This window comes from Notolepis coatsorum (assembly GCF_963971535.1).
Source record: "Notolepis coatsorum genome assembly, chromosome: 10".
Taxonomy (NCBI): domain Eukaryota; kingdom Metazoa; phylum Chordata; class Actinopteri; order Aulopiformes; family Paralepididae; genus Notolepis; species Notolepis coatsorum.
This window is the reverse complement of record NC_140174.1, coordinates 54,862,692-54,886,151: the sequence shown is the minus strand read 5'-3', so window position 1 is coordinate 54,886,151 and position 23,460 is coordinate 54,862,692. Positions and strand designations below refer to the sequence as shown.

General features: G+C 43.9%; 1 protein-coding gene across 1 annotated transcript in view; it reads right to left on the bottom strand.

The window, feature by feature from the left end:
- Window positions 1-357: 357 nt before the first annotated feature.
- Window positions 358-23,460, bottom strand: part of wnt3 (wingless-type MMTV integration site family, member 3) — a gene marked incomplete at its 3' end in the record, with an annotated part of 31,495 nt that continues 8,392 nt past the window's right edge. The window contains exons 2-3 of the mRNA XM_084323822.1: window positions 9,757-10,022; window positions 358-837 (exon numbers count right to left, since the gene is read on the bottom strand). Of these exons, the coding sequence (XP_084179948.1) occupies window positions 358-837; window positions 9,757-10,022 (746 nt within the window). The remainder of the gene's footprint in view (window positions 838-9,756; window positions 10,023-23,460) is intronic.

Genomic DNA, 23,460 nt, shown 5'->3' with positions numbered 1-23,460 from the left:
AGTGTAGCTTCTCTCAATGGGAATGGACAGGACATGTCCTACTCATACTGTTTTTCACTAAAGAGGGTGTACAAGTAAAGAGAACCAGTATGGAAGTGCCATTACCCATTGGTGTCTGCTCCTTTGTTTGTGTGTGTGTGTGTGTGTGTGTGTGTGTGTGTGTGTGTGTGTGTGTGTGTGTGTGTGTGTGTGTGTGTGTGTGTGTGTGTGTGTGTGTGTGTGTGTGTGTCTATGCAATGACTGCAGAGTATGAGTGTCTCTGTGTCTGTCAAGGGGGAGGGGGTTGGGGCAAGGCAGGGCAGCACTTATTGTCCAACAGTCTGTCTATCTGTCCGTCTGTCTGAAAGGCACACAGCCTCACTTGCACGTGTGCACGTCGTAAACGCGCACGCACTCCTGACAGCTGACGTAGCAGCACCAGTGGAAGATGCAGTGGCATTTCTCCTTGCGCTTCTCAGTCCGCGTGTTGTGGCCGCGGCCGCAGCAGAGCAGGTCGCAGCCCTCGATGCCGTGTGACGACACGTTGCAGACACGGTCGCGCGTCCCAAACGAGCCCGTCTCCGGGTTGGGCTCGCAGAAGTTGGGCGAGCCCTCGTAGTAGACCAGGTCGCGCTCCGTGGGGTGCTTGAAGAAGGCGTACTTGGCGCGCAGCGTCTCCACCCAGCCGCGTGACTCCCGGTGCTTCTCCACCACCATCTCCGAGGCGCTGTCGTACTTGTCCTTCAGGTAGTCGCCCAGCATGCGGAAGTCGGGCTGCGCCCACCAGCACGTCTTCACCTCACAGCTCCCTGAGAGGCCGTGGCACTTGCAGCGCAGATGCATGTGGTCCAGGATGGTCTGAGAAGCACAAAGTAGTAAGACTGGTTAGAAACATACATTGGGTAAATAAGAACATCAGATTAGAAATAGATATCTGGATATGTGAAAGTTCACGGCCCCCCCCCCCCCTACAGATTCCACACACTTCTTGGCTTGTGTCCACAATCCACATAGTGTGGTTTTCTGGCAGAAAAGCCACAGGGTACCACGCTGTCCTAGCAGTTTTCTGAGCAGAAGTATGCGCAGTCGCGCACGGATGTGCACACGCGCGCACACAAAAATGCGCTCCACTCAGTACTAAGTACCCACCGTCTTATAACAATAGCGGAGGTCGTCAGGTGTCTTCAACTACACTACCCGGCACTTATCTATCACCTAGACTCTGCATAATAATAGGATACCAATACTAACATAACAAAGAAAGAGATGATCTGTGGAACTCTCACTATGTGACAAATGGTCCCGACTGGAAGGATGAGGCATTTTTTTCTTTTTTTCTATCGCGAGATTTGACGTGTTATATGCATATGCCCAAATCGTTTCGGGGTGCCCGCCTGAAACCTATATTATTTCAAAATCAAAGGTATATACCATATAGATGTTTCTTCACAAAATCATCAAGGGGGGTGGGGTCGTTTTACGATGCCTCATCGTTACCAAAAGCATGTTTTAGGTTCGGTAAAAGACAATGCTGTGATCAATACAAAAGCATGTTTTAGGTTCAGTAAAATAGACCTAGAGTAGACCTTACCTTAGTCAGAAGGTACTCTAAAATGAATAATCCCAGTAATCCCATCGCGATCGCAATTATTTCTTGTGCATTGGGCACGGCTAAAATACGGGAACAAATTGGTTTCAGGCGATCGGATCTCTGACAGATTGCTGTGTGCTGATTCACTTTGAGGGGTTCCTGCAGCCAGATACACAGAGAGAGAGATACCCAGAGACTTGAGCCCCAGTTCAAAAGGTAGGCGCTACTGCCACCTGGTGGGATTCGATCGTCATTGCAATTTTAACGTAGCGAGTGGTGCCAGAGAGACACAGGCAGCTCCGAGCGAGTGATCAAAGGAAAAATATCAAAGGATCTAAAAACGAGAAAACTCGTTTTTGGCACTCAACGGTTGGCGACAAAGCACAAGTATTCTAGTTTTTGGCGGCCAATGAGTTAATGGTCACAGTTTCTTAACGCACAGCACCTCATAGACCAGCAATGTCACTAACTAACTCACCCACTGATCTTGTGTAGCCCCGGTAAATGTCAAAATCCCCCCCCCACCCGCCCAACCCCCTCCAATGTACAGTTTATTCCCCTTCGGATGTATATTTTTTTATGATCTCTTTTTCTTACACAGTACCGTATATATATATATATATATTTTTTTTTTTTATCTACTTTTCCCCTCCCTTTTTCTGTATTTTTTCTCCCATCCCAATATTTTTTTTGTTGTGCCAATTCCCTTCCCTCCCTTCCTGGTCGCGTGCATTTTCCCCCCACTTGCTGGTCTAGGGAGGTTTGAAGACTATCACATGTCTCCTTCGATACATGCGGAGTCAGCCAGCCGCTTCTTTTCACCTGACAGCGAGGACTCTCATTGGGTGAGTGTAACGCGTGGGAGGATCACACTACCTCACCCAGATCCCTTCCTCGCTGAGCAGGCGCCCCGACCGAACTGTAGGAGTCGCTGTTTACAACGACCAGGACACACCCCACCGGCTTCCCACCCGCTGACACTGCCAATTGTGTCCGTATGGACGACTGACCAAGCCGGAGGTACCGGGTAGCTGGATTCGATCCCACTGTCTCTGCGGTGGTAGGCAGACGCTTAGTCAGCTGCGCTACCCGGCCGCCTAGTACCGTATATTTGTATGTCATAAATGTCTTGATGAATTGAAAATGTAGGACACTTATGTAAACAAGACAAAAGTCTTTTTCTGGTTGTCATCCAGTGGTGCAGTGGTGGTCCCACGCGGTACCACGCCGTCCTAGCAGTTTTTTCTGAGCAGAAGTACGTGCACGGCACGGATGTGCACGTGCGTGCACACGCGCGCACACAAAAATGCTTTCACAACTTTCACTCACTCGTCGCGCCGTGCGCCAAGTACGGCACTTATCTATCACCTAGACTTTGCATAATAATAGGATACCAATAACATAACAAAGAACGAGAAGTGCAAAACCAAAATACAAGCCCTGTGCGTGGACTGTGATATGCGCACTAACGGCATGTGTGGATCACATATGCTTACAGACACCAAAAATGTATTTAAACAGCCGCATGCGCGTATGCATCAGTTTTCGAGTATATACGAGCCTTTATACCCACAGTCTATATCCAGTAGGGGTGTAACGGTACACGGAAGCCACGGTTCGGTACGTACCTCGGTTTTGGGGTCACAGTTCGGTACGATTTCGGTACACAGGAAAACAATATTTATGATTATTATATATTTATAATAATTATTATTATATATAATTATTTTTTATTAAGTTATACTTAGTCGGCGGTCAGGTAGCGTAGCGGAGATTGCGTTCGTCACCAACGCTGGAGACGCTGGGTTTGTGTGTTCGAATCCAGCTCCCGGCGTTGTCACCAGCTTGGCTGGCCGTTCACACTAATACAATTGGCAGTATTAGGGGGTGGGGAAAGCTGGCGGGTGGGTCCTGGGCGTTGTGGACAGCGACCCCTACAGTTCGGTCGGGGCACCTGCTCAGCGAGGGTAGGATCTGGAGAGAGGTAGTGCAGCCTCCCACACGTTACACTCTCTCAGTGAGAATCTGCGCGGCCAGGCTGGCTGCCGGCTGGCTGCACATGTGTCGGAGGAAAACATGTGACAGTCTCCGGCCTCCCGGACCAACAGTAGGGGAAAGTGCGCAACAACCAGGAAGGGGGTTGGGAATTGGCATAACGACTAACAGTGGGATGGGAGAAAAATCGGAAAAAGGAGGGGGGAAAATATAACAATAAAAAAAATATTATACTTAGTTCCACCTAGGCTTGCTGCGGTAGTCAGTCAGTGATAACGGTGTCATTCTGTGTTCAGGAATCCACTTGAGTAAATTAATTGCCTAGTGCCCCCTCCCCCCACCGTTGTATAGTTTCACTTTCACTTCTAGAGTAGATTTTACTTGACGTGACGCAGAGAAAGACTAGAGAAGAGATGCCATGTTACACAACAATGAGAGGATTTATCACTATTTTGGATTTAAACACTGTAGCAGCTCGACTGGAGAGGAGCTCAAAGGACCAGTCCAGATCAGCAAAAGTACTTTTACGTGTTTTTTTTCCTCTGATCAGCTGGAAAGTAGCGCAGAAGAAAGTTGGTGTGTGTCTTTCCATTGGTTAACATTATTACGCGAACAAGAAAACGATGAACATTTTCAGCCTATTGTATATGCTGTGTTACAAACATACTGTATCATTCATGGTTGGTTTTGTTTCAGTGACACCTGTAGGTAAGGGGAGGAGAGGAGGGGAGAAACAGCCGAGTGCAGAGTGCGCGTTCATTTGTTCTGTCGGCTTGTTCATGCCTTTACAAGCTTCAGTTCAACGTTTTATTCATCATCTAAATGAGGCAATCCAAGCTTGATATGCAATAGGGATGCCCCGATCACGTTTTTTGCCACCGATACCGATCACCGATCGTCTATAAGCCATATCGGCCGATACCGGTACAGATCGTTTTTGAAAAAAAAATAATAATAATAATAATTAATATATAATTTTTTTTATATATAAAATATATATATTATATAATTATACTTGTAGTTGTATTATCTGTGAGACATCGCCACCACGCAACAAGTCAAAATGCTCGCTATCTGCAAACAGCTCCACTGTCTGTGTGTATACTCTGCTTTGTTCAGCATGCCGTCAGCGTCCCCAGTCAGAGCGATAGTTCAACAGGGTCTGAAACGTGTTATGAAGCATGATAGCTAATTAGCCAATGTTCAGCTGCAAAAACGAATAATGTTAATTATGTTATAAGACATTGATATCAGGAGCTATCTGTAGCTACTGCTAGCCGGCTAGATGACGTTAGACAATGCATCATGTATTAAAATAAAGTGAACTATTTAGTTTACTGGGTCATTTTGTTAAAACTAATGTGAGCTAACGTGAGCTACTTAGGAGGTCTCATGCTGGCGCATCCCTATCATTCTTAAACTGAAATGCTCATTTGTTGATATCAGGAGCTATCAGTAGCGAGCCAGTTAGACAATGCATCATGTATTAAACTAAAGTGAATAGTTGACTGTGTAGTTTTGTTTAAACAGTAACGTTAGCTCAGTAGCTAACGTTAGCTCACGAGCGATAGCTAGTTAGCCAACGCTAGCCAGCCCAGCACTTGCGAAAACGAATACCAAACTGATGATATCAGACGTTGATATCAGGAGCTATCAGTAGCTAGATAATATTAGACAACGCCTCATGTATTAAACAAAAGTGAATAGATGACTGGGCCATTTTATTTAATGCTTGTTATGTTGAAAGAGGAGCTCTGCGGTGCTCATGCAGTCGAGTCTTGCTGAAGGGTTTGTTGACATGAGATGGTTCTGGGAGGGGGAGGAGGAGGGGCAAGACGTGCAGCAGCAGCTGTGAGAGAAGAGCGAGTGAGAACCGTGTCATCGATCGGTTTTCATGATCGGCGAAAATAAAGCATTATCGGAATTCACCGATCTCATATTTATACTGAATATCGGCCGATACCGATCGCTGGCCGATCGATCGGGGCATCCCTAATATGCAACGTTAAATGAATGACCTTCTGTGTTAAGACTGTTAGTAAGCCAGTGTAAAGTGAAGATATTGAGCATAGATTTGTAAAATGTTCACCTAGTGGTATGTATGAGACGTATTCTTTGTATGGCTGCACGTACCGCACCGTGAGCCACGTAACGTAAATTCGCGGGACGAATATGCATACCGTTACACCCCTAATATCCAGACTATTCACTCACTCACTCACTCACTCACTCACTCACTCACTCACTCACTCACTCACTCACTCTGCCCCTAGTGGTGGCTCACAGGCATGGCATGCTTTGCATCTACAATACTAACTTTGTGTCCTTTAACCTCTTTAGCCAGAGCGGTCCATCGGCGGACCACAAATGACATCACGTCATAAATCAATCTCTCTAGATTGTATGACATAATGTTGAATTTTTTTTATCAAATGTATCCAAGAGTAAAGACCATAATCCTGTCAAAACAGCAGTCATAGTGTATATTTTCAACAATACGTTTGTTTACCAATAGGTTAAAGTGTTATTAGTGAGATTTTAGTTTATGGAATGTCTTTATAATTGAGCGAATATCCGCCATTTTGAATTAGCGTTGCTAAAAGTTTTATAGTCATATGAGTAGAGGGCATCCAGAGCTCTCAATGAGCGTTGCAATTTCGAAAAAAACTACCTTTCCCAGCCAATTCCAGCTTCCTGCAAGCAAATTACTTCCTGATTATTATTTTTAATTTCTCTTATTTCTCTGGATTATCTACCACAAAACTGAACGTTATTGGCATAGATTGGAGCGCAGTTAGTGTGTCTACCTTCTGTGAACATTTAGCAACAATCCACGGATCTAAAATGGCGGAGCCATATCCATTCTAAGAATGGTACATACACACAGTAGATTTCATTCTCGGTTCTTCCTGCACGCATGGTGATACTAAATCCAAATTTAACTCTGGCACTGGAAAGAGTAGATTTGGCCCGATCCATAGATGTTCAAGTTGGCTATAATAGGGCCATTTATAGGCCTGATATTCTATATTCTATAATAATATTTCAAATAGCTTCTTCCCTTTATTAATTTCCTTAGATTTTGTACACATGATCTCAAGAAGGTGCTGAACAAGCATGGTGTTATTCACTGTGAAAGATGCAAAGAAAAATAATTTATATTCTCCTTTGTTTCATCACAATTTACTCAAGCCTATACACAATATTTCTGACACAGGGAATACATTCCCTGAGATCCATAGATGTCCCTAGATACCAAGAACATGCAAATGAACCTTGTTGAAGTGGAGCAATCTTCCATTTACTTAGGTATGTATTTTTAGGACGGATTTTCAGAAAATAGGGCTAGGGCTTAACAGGTTAACCACATGTATGTAACCCAGAGTTGATCCATCCATTGTCTAGGCAGAGTCCACATTTTTGTATCTGTTCAGACAGCAATAAAAAAAGACCCAGGGCTGCACAGTATGTCATGTCAGTAAAAAAAATAAGAAGAAAATCTGATCTAAGCTTGTAGCATAAATGCAGTTACTGAGGCGGTGTTTCTTTGATCTGGTTCTGGTTGGTTCAGGGCTATGGGGGAAGTCAGGTCATTTCCACTCGGCAAGTGAGATCACCCACAATTTTTATGGTCTGCAATTTACAGGAAATTCAGTAATGCGGACTAAACAAAACCCACTAAAGACTTTGCGCAGCAGGGCCAACAACAACATGCCACTGGCTGCAATTTGTCATGCAGCTGTAAGTACAGAGGCGCTGGGCCGCTACTAATTCCCTCTGAAGTCACTGGCTCTCATCGTGAGCACGCCGCTGGCTCTGTGGGCCTTTGTGTTTCGATTTTTGTTTTGCTTTAATTCGCCTGGCTATATTTAGCTTCAGAATTCCCCCAGCTGTGGCGGAAGGCAGGTGTTTCTGGCACCTCTGGGCGAGGAGGGGTTGGGGGCTAGGGGGGGGGAGTTAAGGGATAGGTGGGGGGAGCTGTGACATCATGTCCTGAGCTCGTCAGACCTGTTGGATGTCAGATCTCAAAAGGGCCCCCGGGGCAAAACTGAAGCGTGAGAAGGCCAGGTGGGGTGGCTGAAATCAGACAGAGAGGAGGAGAGGAGAAGAGAGGAGGAGAGGAGATGAGAGGAGAGGAAGAGAGGAGAGGATAGGAGAGGAGGAGAGGAGGGGAGAAAAGGCGAGGGGAGGAGAGGAGGTGTGAAGAGGAGGGGATAGGGGAGGAAAGGCGAGGAGAGGAGGGGATAGGAGGGGAGGAGAGGCGAAGAGAGGAGAGAAGAGGGGAGAGGAGGGGAGAGGAGGAGGTCCTGTGGTCTGTCTAGCTGCTCCTGTCTGCTCAGATCAAAGGCTGCCTTGCTGCCGTGTGGTCCTTTCAATTGCCCCTCAGCGAGATGCAGAGGAACGCGTTTTCTCCAGCAGTGACAGGAAGGAGTGACGCTTTAAGTCCACGCTGATTCCCGTCTATTTTCCCCCTCAACTCACTCGGGTTATTTGTCTGTCAGGGAATTTTTCGTTGGGATGCAAGCAAGGCATGAAAGACAAGGTGGGGTGGGGAGAGGGAGGGGGGGAGTGTTGCTTAGATCAGTAATTACCAAGTCATTCAAAGTGATGTGCTACTTTTCAGGTGTAAAACTCACGGAAATGCGGGTGCAAGTCAAACGCCGAAACCCCTGTCTGTCATTCATACAATTAGTAATCTCGAACGGCGATGTTTACCGGATAATTCCGTCGCTTTTCAAAAACAAGTCAGGTCATTGTTCATTGTGTATCTCTTTTTGCTTGGGCTACGGGGCTGGGTGTGTCCAGATTTATCTCCCTGCATTCATGTGTTGGGTCATGTGTAGCGAGAGGTGCCTAAATAATGTGGCTTGTTACAGCGAACGACCCACACGTGCATCTTATAAATCAGTGGTTCGCAACCAAGTTGATGCAGAGGCACTTAAACAAGAACGGAAACTCCAGGGCATGCTAATAATTTTCCTTGTTGACGTCACCAGAGGAGATAGCAGAACAGGAGCGGAAAAAATATGAATGATGAGTGAAGAATGATGAATGGAGCAATTTGTAATATTTTAGTTTGGCAGTGATTTTTTTTGCATTTGCATTGGAATCTCAAGGCACACCAGAACTGACTTCGAGCCACACCCAGCTGTGAACCGCGGTTATAAAAGGTGGTACGCAATTGACCATATTCACACGGCAGCCATTTTGCTCTTATGTCATGCTGGTGGTATGGCCGCTGTGTGAGTATACATCAGACCGACAATGCATCAATCTCACAGATTTTTGCCACGCCTCTATTTTGGCGGCTCCACACCCCTTTTAGGGGAAAACAACTCTGGGGAATAAATAGGGATTAGATGGTGTTTGTTCATAAATTACAACTTTAGGACAAAACACAAGTCCATTGCTGCCCAGAAATAGTCATTACCTGTTCGTTTTAGGTCACTTGGAGATTCATAGGTGTAATATTAATGTCCAGGTATAGGGAAATTAGGAAATATCATGCAGCTGACTGGTAAAACAGGCATGCCTGAAAACGGATCAAACCTAACTTTTCACAGTGGTGTGAACGCTCAATGGTGACCAATGTTTGAAAGTAATTGACTTAACATTATGCACTAGCAAAACAAACTTTTCAAACAATGTAAGCGTTCTGCAGAGTTTTTATACAGGCCAAAGACAATGGTGGTCAATAGGAACGGTCTCTGTGTTTCCCACAAAATTAGGTGAGGCTGCGTAAAAAGTGCCTAGATGTTCCGGTCTGATGTATGGTCAATGGAATGTTTATCAGCCATGTGGATATTCATAATGCTTCATGATGCTACTGAGTCCTATTCACCAAGTGTCTTAGGGAGAGAAGTGCTATAACTTATGATCAGTTTTGCCCTTGTGATAATCTTCTTAGGGACCATGGTGGCTTAAAAAGGGAATTCCACCAATTGTAAGATGTTATTAATGTGCCTTGGGACAGTTCAGACAATGTGCACAACTAGAAATCAGACAGAGAAGTATTGAGTGAAAGTTCTCACTCTGATTTATAGCTTGAGGAGAGATGTCACTATTGACTCTTTCTGGGGCCAAGGATTACCATTATGTGAATTCTTAAAATGTTGTGGAATTCCCATTTAACGAGGCCTAACAAGGGGTCCTTCGTGTGGACGTCCTGCTTATTGGCTTGTTGTATTTACCGTGCGTCCAGCCTCGTTATTGTGCCGGTTCATAGCCGAGCGAGCGTCCGGCCGGTTCTCCCTGGCGTCGGCAAACTCCCGGGACACCAGCACCCCGAACTCGGCGTCCTCGCTGCAGCCACCCCACTTCCAGCCCTCCCCGGGGGGGCCCTTGTGGTGGGAGTCGCAGCCACACATGGTGGACGTGCCCTCGGCACAAGAGCGTGTCACGGCGAACGCCACCCCGGCCGAAGCTATAGCATGGACAAACGCTGACTCTCTGGTTGCTAGATAGAGAGAGAGAGAGGGAGAAGGAGAGGGAGAGAGAGCGGAAGGGAGAGAGAGGGGGGGGAGAAAGAGAGAGAAAGAGGAAAAGAGAGAATGTTAATCTATAGTTCAGTCTAGACAACGACAGTCAGCACCACTGCCAACATTCATACAGGGGTGTTGGAAGGGATGCCCTTGGGGTACAACCTTTTAACACAACATTTTATCTTCAGGTAGGTGGGTACATACATACATACCAAACACACCTGAAACTAAAGGTATGACTGAACACTATGGTGATAAATACTAGTTTTGGCATTGTTTCAACATAAAAAGAACAAAAAGGCATTTAGAAAAGCTACTGAAAATGAGTCTTGGTTTCATATATATATACTGTATATAAAAAGTGGATTTAGATAAGCTACTAGAAAATTTGATTTATTATTTATCAAAATGTAATGAGTGCAGTTAGTAATATAAGATTCCAGGTGACGTCCCCTGTGTTCACTTCATAATATCTAACTGACCACACCATTGTGATGTGTTGAAAAAAAAAACAATTAGGGGTTTGTTACAAGTGTGTAACAACACAACATAATAGCAACAAAATTGAAAAAACGGCAAGGGAAAATAAAATATTCCTTCAAGCGAGATAACCTTGTGCATTGTTTTTCATTTGTGTCCTTTACATTTAGAAATGAGAAATGAGACTGTAGCAGCCTTTTATGAAGTTTTAACATGTAATTCCCTGTTTGCAGAGAATATTTCGAGCCACTGGTCTTGCCCGACCAGAAGGGCTGGCATGGGCAATTCCACTGGGTTTCATACATCACTGATGGGAGGGTCTTTCTCGGTCAGCCCTTGACTTCAGGACTTAAGGTTAGACTAACAAATCAATATCTTTCCATGAAAAAGTACAGCTTTAACCCCTTTAGACCTACAACGCCTGCTAATAATGCATTATATAGCCTGTATATACACACAAAATTGAATGTGTTTCCCGGTTTCAATGGGTAAGCCAGGTTGTATAATTTACCACAATTTATAATTTACCACATCTTCGTGCCTTCGTGTTGTTAAGTTAGAAACAACACAGCCTGTTACTATTTCAGCACATTTTTTTTTTTTTTTTACCAAATGATTCCTTGTGTGATGGACAGATATGAGGAGGCAGTGCTACAGGAGACACGGAGGAGCATTAAAAAAAAGAAAAAGTAGAGGGTAGGTCGCCGCGGTGACATCAGTCCATTGTAGCCCTTGTCAGGAGGGCCTAACGCTCAGTAGGATCCCAGTGACCTCCTACCATCCCTGAGGTGTGCTGTTTAGCATCTGGATAGTGTGTCAGGAATGTAGCCCCCCCCCCCCCCCGCACCACCACCACCACCCCCTCAGAGCCCGAGGCCCTTCGGTGAAACCAAGCAGTACGTCGGCCCGTTTCTACGCCGAGGGATGGAGTTACGCCTCCCTTTGAACACAACGGCTTATTATGTAACGAGACACCACTGTTTCACAATCGCAGCACACTTAGCTAGTAGCTACTGAGGCTCACCCATCGCGATCCCCGACCACGGCTCGCTAGTACACACACACACACACACACACACACACACACACACACACACACACACACACACACACACACACACACACACACACACACACACACACACACACACACACACACACACACACAAACACACACATACACACCATACCCATACAAACACACACACAGCACATGTATACACATACACAATTACACGTAAATACATACACACATAGGATGGGCAAGGGTCCACTGTGTAAGGTCGTCTTTTGTCTGGTCAAGCACCTTGAGTGGCCCATTTGTGTTCCACAAATTAGAATCCATTTGACTGGAGTAATGAATTCACAATGCAAAGATAGATTAAATTGGATAGATCCTAACTGATACTCATTCCTCACCCGTAGCGCCGATACCAAGCAGCCCCGGCGACTATGAGTCACTTCAATATGAATTTGACAGAGAAGTTTGGACTAGAATGGAAGGGGGGGAGTATTACATAATGTCTGTTTGTCTTACCATCTTCATGTAATGTGAGTATATGTTTTTTAGCTCTCTCTTTCTCTCTCTTTCTCTCTGAATAGGGCTCGACAGGGTCATAGTGTATAGAGGTGAAAGGTCAGACAGCTCATTTGATATCCTTCTGGGAGGTGGAAATGTAATACAGCCCCTGGAGTATTTACATCAATACATAACAAGTGTGTTTACTACTAATTGTTTAGAAATTATAACAATTGATAACATACCAAAGAGTATATTCACCCTATGAAGCATTACAGAAAATATCTCCCATGAAATGATCCACATAGTTCCAGTGTGAATCATCCTTGGTAAAAAAAAAGGAAACGTTTTTTTTCTTCCTTTTTCTCATCTAAAACCCCCTAGTGAATGTTTGTTTGATTGGATGACACACACACCTCAGGTTGGGTGTCCCAGCTCGCCCTGGCAAGCCCCGCGGGGCCCTCCACAACAGGGGCCTGTGAGCCGTAGGCCCCTGGAGGCCTGGCTGTTAGCCAAGGCTAGCGCTGCTCCTGCTACCTGCTGGGCCCATCAATCCGCCTTTGTTTCCCTTGTGTCACACTGTATTACCCACACAAAGGCCCTAGCCACTTGCACCCCCACAGCCCCGCTCTGCCCAGAACTGGCATTCCCTAAACTCCCTAACCCCCCTACCCCCTCCGCGTCTCCTCCTCCAGCCACCCCTCCGCCAACACCCTGATCCTAAACTCCATTCTCCACCACCATCCACCACCAGATCTCAACCCCCCCGCTCTCCCCCTGCAGCTACGCCCGCCACCAACACCGCCTCCGCAGCCAACACACTGGTTAAGGTGGTTGTGATTGGCAGACGGTAGAGAGATGGCAGAGAGCCCCCCCCCCCCCCCTCGCCAAACCCTGGCACGCCGCTCGCTCGGCCCAAGTCAGACGCTCTCCTCCGTCTCAAGTCCCTGCATTTTCTTCTTCCCTTCCCTTCGTTTCCTTCCCTTCTTTCTCTCCTTCCTTATCCCAGCGTGCCGGTTCCCGAGGAAAGGTTGGGAGAGATTCCCTTTCAGCCTGTTTTCATGACAGAGTCAAAAGGGCGTGTGAATGGGGCGTCCGTGGGAGCCGGGCTGTGTGAGGCGCGTACTGGTCTTCATGCACAGTAGGGGTTGAGCGGAGCCCCCCAGACCTTTTCTATTGCCTGTAATCTCATTTGGCCTCCTCTCTCCCTTTTATTTGACTGTGGAGCCAGTGAGACTCACACTGCCCATTCCTGCCCGGATCCCTTCCCCTCTGACACACAGGCTAATTCATTTCCAATCAGCGGCCTCACTCGTAACACGCACGCACGCACGCACACACGCACGCACACACACACACACACACGCACACACGCACACACACACACACACACACACACACACACACACACACACACACACACACACACACACACACACACACACACACACACACACACAGTCCTATCTTTATAATAATTATACAGGATTGCGGGGGCACCACCAGATCTCTGAGAAGTGAGATTTGAATCTTGAGAACTGAGCGTTCTAATGATGATGTCACACTGGCCACAACAGCTACTGGCCGCTGAAAGCTATAGGGCCTAGTTGGCGTGTTGGCCGCTGGAAACTCCGCCTACCGTTAGTGGGACAGAAATGGTCGTTGCCCCTGGTTACCCAATGGTAAGCTATTGCTCTGCCGAATACTATAACTTTTTATTTATTGCATTTGACAATTTACTCTGTATAGCAATAAAAAGGCAAAGGCCGTATTTGGTAAGCGCTCCCTGCTGAAGAAAGGAGCAGATGTATATCAAATGTATAATGTCCTCACATCCTGCCAGATGAGTACCAGTGTCTTAGGCTATAAACCTGTCAGACTGAAAAGCTTCAGGGCCACACATCAATATCTTTTGTCAAATTGGTGAAAGGGGGCGGGTCACTGTCATTTACAGTCTGGACACAGAGGATGACTGATGTGACAGAGTGTGTGATCCCGGTTTAGCCTATCTTAATAAACAAGTTGCACGGCCAGATAATGGACATTTGAAAGTGGATTATTGCACCTGGGTCTACTACAGCTGGCCCGTAGAAGAGGGCAGGGATGAGATGCATGAGGCTGAGCTGTTGACCCGTGACTACATCCATGGGCTAGCACAGCCGCAAGCTATCGCCAGTTTAATTAGTTAGTTAGTTACGGTAGTCAGTTAGTTAGTTAGTTAGTTAGTTAGTTATGGTAGTCAGTTAGTTAGTTAGTTAGTTAGTTAGTTAGTTAGTTAGTTAGTTAGTTAGTTAGTTAGTTAGTTAGTTAGTTAGTTAGTTAGTTAGTTAGTTAGTTAGTTAGTGACTCAGCAGCCGCTGCGGTCACTCACCCCCACCTCCCAAGCACCTGAAGATCCAATCCAGGTCATCTAGGAGTACCAAACAGTTTTTACAAGGTATCAGTGGGACCCTAACCGAGGCTCTCCCGGGCCATGGACACACCTGGATATTTTTTTTATGGACCACAGAACAGACCTGCTCGCTGGACATTGCCCTGAGGAGGTTAAATACCCACACTAGTTGCCTTTAACTCTAGTAATGGTGAGTCACCCATATTTTGCCATTGGGTATTTGTGTAGCAGCGTTGGTGCCTGAGATGGAGAATATTAATGTGTAGGCAATCTGCTTTTGCTGTGGTGGTAACAATGTGCCTGGTTATTCTTATTCTTATTCTTTTTTTTTTAAATGTTTTTGGTAGATCTTTTTTTGTTGGTTTTTACCGGGCAGTCCGGTAGAAGGTCGCTGGGTCCGGGAGTCGAACCCGGGGTGGCCGTGTTGCACCGCAGTGCTGTACGTGGTGCGCCCGTGCCTGGTTATTCTTGATGGAAGTGCTGATTAAGTGTTGTAGTCAGCTTGTACTGGTCTCTGCTTGTAGGCGGCACGCAGTCATGGTGTGATGAGATGCTGTACCCTATTTCTTGTTATTATGCGTTCATTTGGTCATGTGTGTGTCTGTCTGTGCATCTGTCCGCAGCAAACTACAGGGCCGATTTGGATGAAACGTTGCACAAAATGCAGACAGCAGGCCAAGTACCTGAATTCTCAAATGTCTTTCAAATAGGTCAACGAAAGTGTTTTATTTGAATGCATTACCATCATTCATGATGTCTACAACATGCCACAGTGAACCTATTGTCCTTGATATACCTATACATTATAAATGCCCCGTCCCCTTTCAGATCTCTTGAACTATTTGTCATAGAGACTTATGGGATGTGCCAATGATCTTAACGTTTTAAAGGTTTATTCCACCCAAATAGTTTTACAGGTTTTTTTCATCCAAATAAATCCAAAGATGTATTCCACCTGGTTTTGTAATAGTGTGTAATAATGTAATAGTGTCATAGTGTGTACTAGTGTCATAGTGTGTAATAGTGTAATAGGAATAATGATCTGCTTTAACCTGTTAAGCCCTATAGCCCTATTTTCTGAAAATCCGCCTAAAAATACATACAAGTAAATGGAAGATTGCTCCACTTCTACAAGGTCCATTTGCATTTTATTGGTATCTAGGGACATCTATGGATCTCATGGAATGTGTCAGAAATATTGTGTCTGTTACTAGGCTTGAGTAAATTGTGATGAAACAAAGGAGAATATAAATTATGATAACACCATGCTAAAAATGACCTTGAGAATAAAGGGAAGATGATTAAACAGAAGGTTTTGTAGATACAGTACTGAATTCTGCCATCCGGACATATAAATTACCTTATTATAGCCAACTCGCACATCTATGGATCGGGCCAAATCTTCTCTTTCCAATGGCAGAGTTCAATTTGGATTTAGTATCACCAGGCGTGCTGCAAGAACCGTGAATGAAATCTACTGTAAGTACAGTTATTTCTTTATAATGGAAACTGCTCCGCCATTTTGAATCGGTTTGCAACGCGGATTTTTGCTAAACGTTCACAGAAGGTAGACAAACTAACTGCGCTCCAATCTATGCCAATAACGTTCAGTTTTGTGGTAGCTAATCTTGAAAAATAAGAGAAAAAAGAAATGCATCCAAGAGTAATTTACTTGCAGGAAGCTGGCATGAGCTGGGTAATGTCGTTTTTCGAAATGTCAACGCTCATTCAAAGCTCAAGGTCTCGTCTCCTCATATGACTACAAACAGAATTTCGCCGCAGATACAAAATGGCGGATAATCGCTTGTAAATTAATGCATTTAAAACACTAATATTTCACTAATAACACTTTAACCTATTGGTAAACAAACATATTGCTGAAATATATACACTATGACTGCTGTTTTGACAGGATTAGGGTCTTTACTCTTGGCTACATTTGAAAAGAAAATGCAACATTAATCCATACAGTCTGTAGACATGGATTTATGACGTGATGTCATCTGCGGCAGGGGCGGATTTAGGATTGTAGGAGATCCGGGGTTTGGATTTTTTTTTCTTCGACACCACAACCTTTAACTTATACCACCATAATTCGTAATAATAATAATAATAATAATAATAATAATAATAATAATAATAATAATAATAATAATAATAATAATAATAATAATAATAATAATAATAATAATAATAATAATAATAATAATAATATATAATAATAATAATAATAATAATAATAATACACTGTATTTGTATAGCACCTTTCATACAAGAATTGCAGCTCAAATTGCAGCTCAAAGTGCAAAAAGACAGGCATAAAATGAGCACAACATTGGCAGATCAAGAGCAATGTATAAAGTGCAGACATAAAGCATAAAATAGATAGCAGCAAAATAGACAAAGTCAAGGTAAGACATAGAACATTAAATCACATCGTTTTTCATATTAGGATCTAGGCGAGTTAACCCTAGATTCTAGGGTTAACTCGCCGAATGTTGAGCGCCAGGACCCCCGAAAACCTGTCTGGTTTTCATCGTTGTTTCTTTTATTCGATATTTCCATTCATAAAGACATGCCGGCAGCCTGTGTTAACACTGGGGATGGGTCTGAGATCTCAAAAGTCCAATACCGCCGCCTAACACCTTGCGGCCGCTATTGCACTCCATTTGAAACTATGTGGCTTGGTGTCTGGGCCGAGCTGCGGCCTGCAGGCGGGGTCTAACTACTCGGTCAAGCCAACCGCTTATAACGCATGCATCGACGAGGGTCGGGTTCATGTTCAATGCTGGATTACGTTGGCACCTTGATCGACATCAGTACTTGGAATGGCGATCAGATAATTGGAATATTCTTTTCGGGACAGATCCTGGTCAAGGTAAGGACTATATGGTATCAATATTGCGTTGATCCAAAAATTCCTTCATGCTGATCAGGGCGTGTGTGTGTGTGTGGCGTGTTCCGTTGGTTGCGATCAAAGCACGGAGGGGCGCCCCCCACCCCCCCTTCATGCATCCATGATGAAACATAATACCGATATAGGGATGCTCGATATTGGCTTTTTTACCTATACCGATATTGTCCAACTCTTAATTTCCGATACCGATATCAACCGATACCGATATATGCAGGGTCCCCCCCCCCAAGAAACTGAATAATTTCAGGTAATTAACATTAACATTGCATATTTTTTACAATAAATCAAATCAGAATTTGTTCTTACTTGCTTGCCTGGGTAAATAAAGGTTTTCCGATATCACATTTTAATGCCAATATCGGCCGATAATATCGGTAGGCTGATAATATCGGACATCCCTAATCTAAATTTGATTTGAGAACAGTAGCTAGTCCAGGGAAGAAACGATAACGTGTTTACTAGAATACACGTTGCCGGCCATTACAAAGCATTTTGGAAATGACACCAGACCACCCTGAAACTACACTCATATTCACGACGGTATAAAACGGAAATGTATGGATGGAAAAATTATCTGTTTTTTGCATCTTGACCGGAAGAAACTCAATGACAATCGACTATATTATTAGATCCATAGCTATAATATATAATATAGCTTTAGGCCTGCAAACACAGCCACGTATCCCCATGTTAAAAGGCGCTGGCCTTTCAACAGTAACAGTAAACAGCGCCATCTGGCGCTGAAAGTGTTAATAGTTTGTTTACGGTTTGATTATCACTGATACAAAGTAAAATAGTGCAGTGCAATAAAATAGTTAGTAAAATAGAATAAAATAATGCAATAGTGCATTGCAATAAAATAGTTATCATCGTATTTTTTCGGGAGGCCGGTAAGGAGTGCATTACAGTAGTCGAGTCGGCTTGAGATTAAGACATGGATCTGGTTTTCAGCGTCCTTTTGATTTATAAATGGCCGTACTTTAGCTATGTTTCTAAGGTGGAAGAATGATGTTTTTGTCAACTTGTTGATTGTGATTTAAAGCTTATGTCTGAGTCTACCATAAACCAAATACAGTTAGCAGCTGGATAGACTACAGATGGAAATTAGCTTCTGCTAAATCTGGTGCAAACATATTTTCATGTAACAATGATTCATTGTCACCAAAACAAATATTATTATTATATATTTTTTTGGAAAGTAGATTCGGGGCTTTTCAGAAAACATTCGGGGCTTGAGCCCAAGTAGCCATCCCCTAGCCCCGCCCCTAATCTGCGGGCTAAAGAGGTTCATGGTCTATGTTTTCCCTGCCCCTCTACACTTAAGCCCAGCCTTACCTGTAGGCTACTAGAAAATAAATGTGTGGCTGTCGCCTGGTGGAAATTTGCACACTTTTTTTTTTTTGTATATTAATTGAGCCTTGTTGTGTTTCATGTTATTAATTTTGTAATGGTGTTATATTAGTTGGACAGCAGTCTGGCCATGCCTCCTTGTAAACAGCGTAATGTAACTGGCCTGTCATAATAATAAATGCCTCCCGCTGTGCTTCCATACTGTGTTCTGATTCCAACTCCCAATTTTGGGCAGATTAGGCTACAACACAAATATCACACACTTTTGTCTGTTTTTTAAGTACAGATGTATGTTCAGTGGTTAGGCAAAGATTAGGCAGCTACTTTCTAAATAGCCCTAAATGTGCATCAGGCTGGGCATGCTGGTCCGGTAAAAGGAGTATTGAAAATAATTTTGGACACACACAAACTTAAATAGTTAGACACAATGGAAGCTCAAAATGTATGAGAAAAGGTCTGATTACAATTTGTCTCATGATCAAAAGGTGTGTGTGCGTGTGCGTGTGCGTGTGTGTGTGTGTGTGTGTGCAGGGTAGATTGGTCCTCCTCAGGTGCCCGTTAGCGCCTCATTGCGAGGATGTGATCAGGTAAAGCTGAATACTGGTAAATAGTATAAAACAAAACACATATTCAAAGCCTATGAATGGTATGTTGTTGTCAGATTCAGATTCAGATAGTTTTATTTGCCATATGCAACAAGTACAAAGGAATTCTTACTCTCCATAATGGCATTTTCTTACTTAATAATGGATATTGACTTACGAACAGCAAAAAAAATTATCAAACGATTTCCCCATTTAACTCTATGGGGGGAAAAACTGTACCTCTCCCTGAAACAAGGGGCACGGCTTTGAGTACTTTAAATTGTGACGTGACGCCGATCACGACTATAGTTTGAGAATTCTAAAATATAATTCAGAGAAAACATTCCAAAAATATAGAACATATTGGTGAGATTAGTGATGGCTCTGTGAGTGATAGATGGTGTCAGTAACTCAAACTGTACCCGAGACGTTTACCTGATTTACATCGCTGACCTTTGTTCGTGTACGAGAGCGTAAACAAGGTCGAGAAACCTCAAAAAAATGGCCTTCTTCTATCGACTGTCAAAGACAAATGTGACGTTGAAGGTAAAGATTGATGGAAGGTTGAATAATGTGCACCAGCACCCATTTCTCACTGTGGCCAGGAAAGGTGTATATTATTGTAATTGCCCTGGTAGTCATTTGTCAGCAAAACAGCCCAAAAGAAAAGGCAGGCCTGAGCTTCGGGGCTGAAGCGCTCGTCCCTCTATATTTAAATATGTAGAGGATTCCCAGTCTTTGTGTTTGCTTATACAGCTTTTTTGTCTCTTTATGTCTTTTTGTGAAGCTTTTAATCTTCTTTCAAGACTAGTCCTATGATTGACCCAATAAACCGCATTCTCCTTGGATTGTGTTCAGTTTTGTTTCATGGCTGTGTCAGATTTCAAGTCAGATTTATTTGTATGGCCCAAAATCACATTACATGTCTCAATGGACTTCACAGGCCCACAAAGGTATAACACCCCTGGCTTACCCCCGAAGAAGATAAGGAAAAACTCCCACAGAAAAAAACCTTAATAGGACAAATAAATAATAGAAACCTTAGATGGCCAATTCAGTGAGAGATCCCCCAACTAGGATGGCCAGACGTGCAATAGGTGTTGGAAGTGGGCAGCAATTTTTGAAAATAAATACAATGTGGGAATAATAGTAGTAATAATAATAATAATAATAATAATAATAATAATAATAATAATAATAATAATAATAATAATAATAATAATAATAATAATAATAATAATAATAATAATAATAATAATAATAATAATAATAGTAATAGTAATAATAATAATAATAATAATAATAATAATACTAGTGATAATAAGCAATTCAAGGACACTCATAGAAAGGCATAACAGTAAGCAGAGACAACAGGGCATAACAACGTCCATAAAGGTAGCATTACCAACTCGCAACGAGTTACCACCCAGGGCATCACAACGAACACAACACAACTTTGTGAGATGGTAAACGACGGACATAGACAACGTCCATAGAGATGGCATCAACAACGTCCAATGAGTTACTACCCAGGGTGATCATAGGGCATCACAACTGAACACAAGACTTCATGAGATGGTAAAGGACAGGCATAGACAACGTCCATAGAGATAACGTCATTAATGTCTCACGGGTTGCCACCCAGGGTGATTCTAGGAAACACGACAAACACACCACTTGGGAGACAGCATTTGACAGGGAGGCAAAGCACAGGCCAGGGCCCTGTTCCTCGTACCTGGCTAACTGAGTTCAGGATAACTTGACATAAGTCCGACTTTCCGGTCCCCCGAAGCACGTTCCTCCAGCGCAGGGTTTAGTTCAGTTAGCTGGATAAACTGGCCACGCCCTCACAAAAAAATGCCAGTTCCCTTCCTCACAGATAACATTATACCATTCTGAATTATGTTTTTATGCTTCGTTTTTCTAGAGGGGGCTTTTGAAATGTAAAATAATAGACCTAAAATGCTGATAATAAATCATATTCAGCCTATGGATTTACTTTGTCCTAAATAATGCGACACACACTATGTGGTTATTTTAATAACGGAGCATTGCAAATGTTAATCACGCAGGGATATTTTTAATGAATGAAACCTATCGGCTCTGATTCGTTTCATATTCTCTGCTGTGGATGTATTTGCTTAACGGAGCGCCCGGATTGTGTTTCATTCAAGCATAAATTGAAGCGTCTTTATGCGTGGATTGTGGATGTGAATTACGACGAATCTGAATCTGTGGATTGTTGAATTGTATCACTGTCACTCACACGTTATTGTGATATTGTAACTGGGATTAAAATGTCTGAGGAGATGCGCTGTTTGACGGATTTGATGACGTGGACGGACTTGAGAAAAGTGAATGAGCAATTGCAAGCCTTTGACGTTTTGATGAATGAATTTGAGAAAATGCATTAACTGTTCAAGCACGTTATTTCGGGGGTCGCGCCTTGAAAACTTTGGGAACCATGTATTTATATAGTACATGATACCTAAACGCATACAGTACAGATATCCTCATAAGTATCTATTAATTCGTATCAATTAGATACTCTTTGGGCTTGTTTTTATTCTTATTCTTTTTTTTTTATCTACTTTTTCTCCCCATTTTCTATTTTTCTCCCTTCCCCAATTTTGTATTGTCCAATTCTACCCTCCCCTGTCTCGAACGGTGTTAGGCCATGCCTCCCACAAGCCGGCTGCAATGTGGACGAAGCCTTGCATCACGTGTCCCCTCCGGTACTCGAGGAGGCAGCCGTCGCATCTTTTCACCTGCACAGCGCGATCTCTCAGCGGCGAGGGTCTGCGTAGGAGGGACACGCCGCCCTCGTCGCTTCCTGATTCTACTGGGCAGGCGCACCAACCGACCTGTAGGAGTCGCTGTCCACAACGTCCGATCCCCACCCACCAGCTTCCCACCCCCTAATACTGCCAATTGTATTAGTATGAACGACCAGCCAAGCTGGTAGCAACAGCGAGAGCTGAGCTCGAACCCAGCATATCCTGCGTTGGTGGCGAGCGCCTTGCCCACTGCGCCACCTAGCCGCCCCTTGTTTTTATCTACTTATTCTGAAAGAGTTGAACTAATTATTTTCGCTAGCAAGATCTCATTTGATTATTCATTCCATTAAGCCTAGTGCCAGCAGGCACATTTAAAGAAATATAATCTGATTGATTGGGGTAATGAGGGATTTAGGGGGAGGGAATTAGCCTATAGATATGCATTTAAGTTGTCGGTGAGGCTATTGAGCCGTACTGTATTGTACCCATTCTGCAATCTGTTAAAAGTTTTCAATCAATCAATCAATGTCGTTAGAAAATCAGGATTTCTGCGATCGACACCTGTCTTTTCAGGTGAGGCGGCCGCGCGCAATTATCCTGAGTCTGGTTCGAATTAACAAGAGTGAATCAGTGTTCGAGGAACAGGGAAAGCCTGGTTTCAATCATCGGGTTAATTGAATCTGGCTAATGGGACTTTTGATCGACTTAGTTGAACCAGGTACGGGGAATAGGGCCCAGGTACATAGAGCAGCGGGGCAGGAGGCAGAGCAGGACACCCCCTGTGGGGCGACAGTGGCTCGGGAGGTAGAGCAGTCGTCTGGCAATCCGGAGGTTCCCGGTTCGATTCCCACTCCTCCCGGGCAGCGTGTCGATGTGTCCTTGAGCAAGACACTTAACCCCTAATTGCTCCCGATGAGCAGGTTGGCACCTTGCATGGTTGCCTCCGCCGTCGGTGTGTGAATGTGTGAGTGAATGTGTGAGTGAATGGGTAAAATGTGAGTAACAAATTGTAAAGCGCTTTGGATAAAAGCGCTATATAAAAAAGCAGCCATTTACCATTTACCACTTACAGGTTGCATACACTCAGGAGAGACAACTAGGGTAGGGGGCAGAGCAGGACACCACTTACAGGTGGGAGATTGACCATCTGGTGACCTGGTGCAGAACAATCTGGAGCTCAATGCTCTCAAGACACTGGAGATGGTTGTGGATTACAGAAGGAACCCAGCCCCACTCAACCCCATCATATATTTTCTTTCAGGATCTCTGTCTCTTAATTAAACAGTACTATATATTTGTATATCTTGTATGTCCTAAATGTCTGGATGTAACAGTACTGGGTAACACTTAATAATAACAGTTATAAGACCTTTATAAGGTATTTGTAGATAATG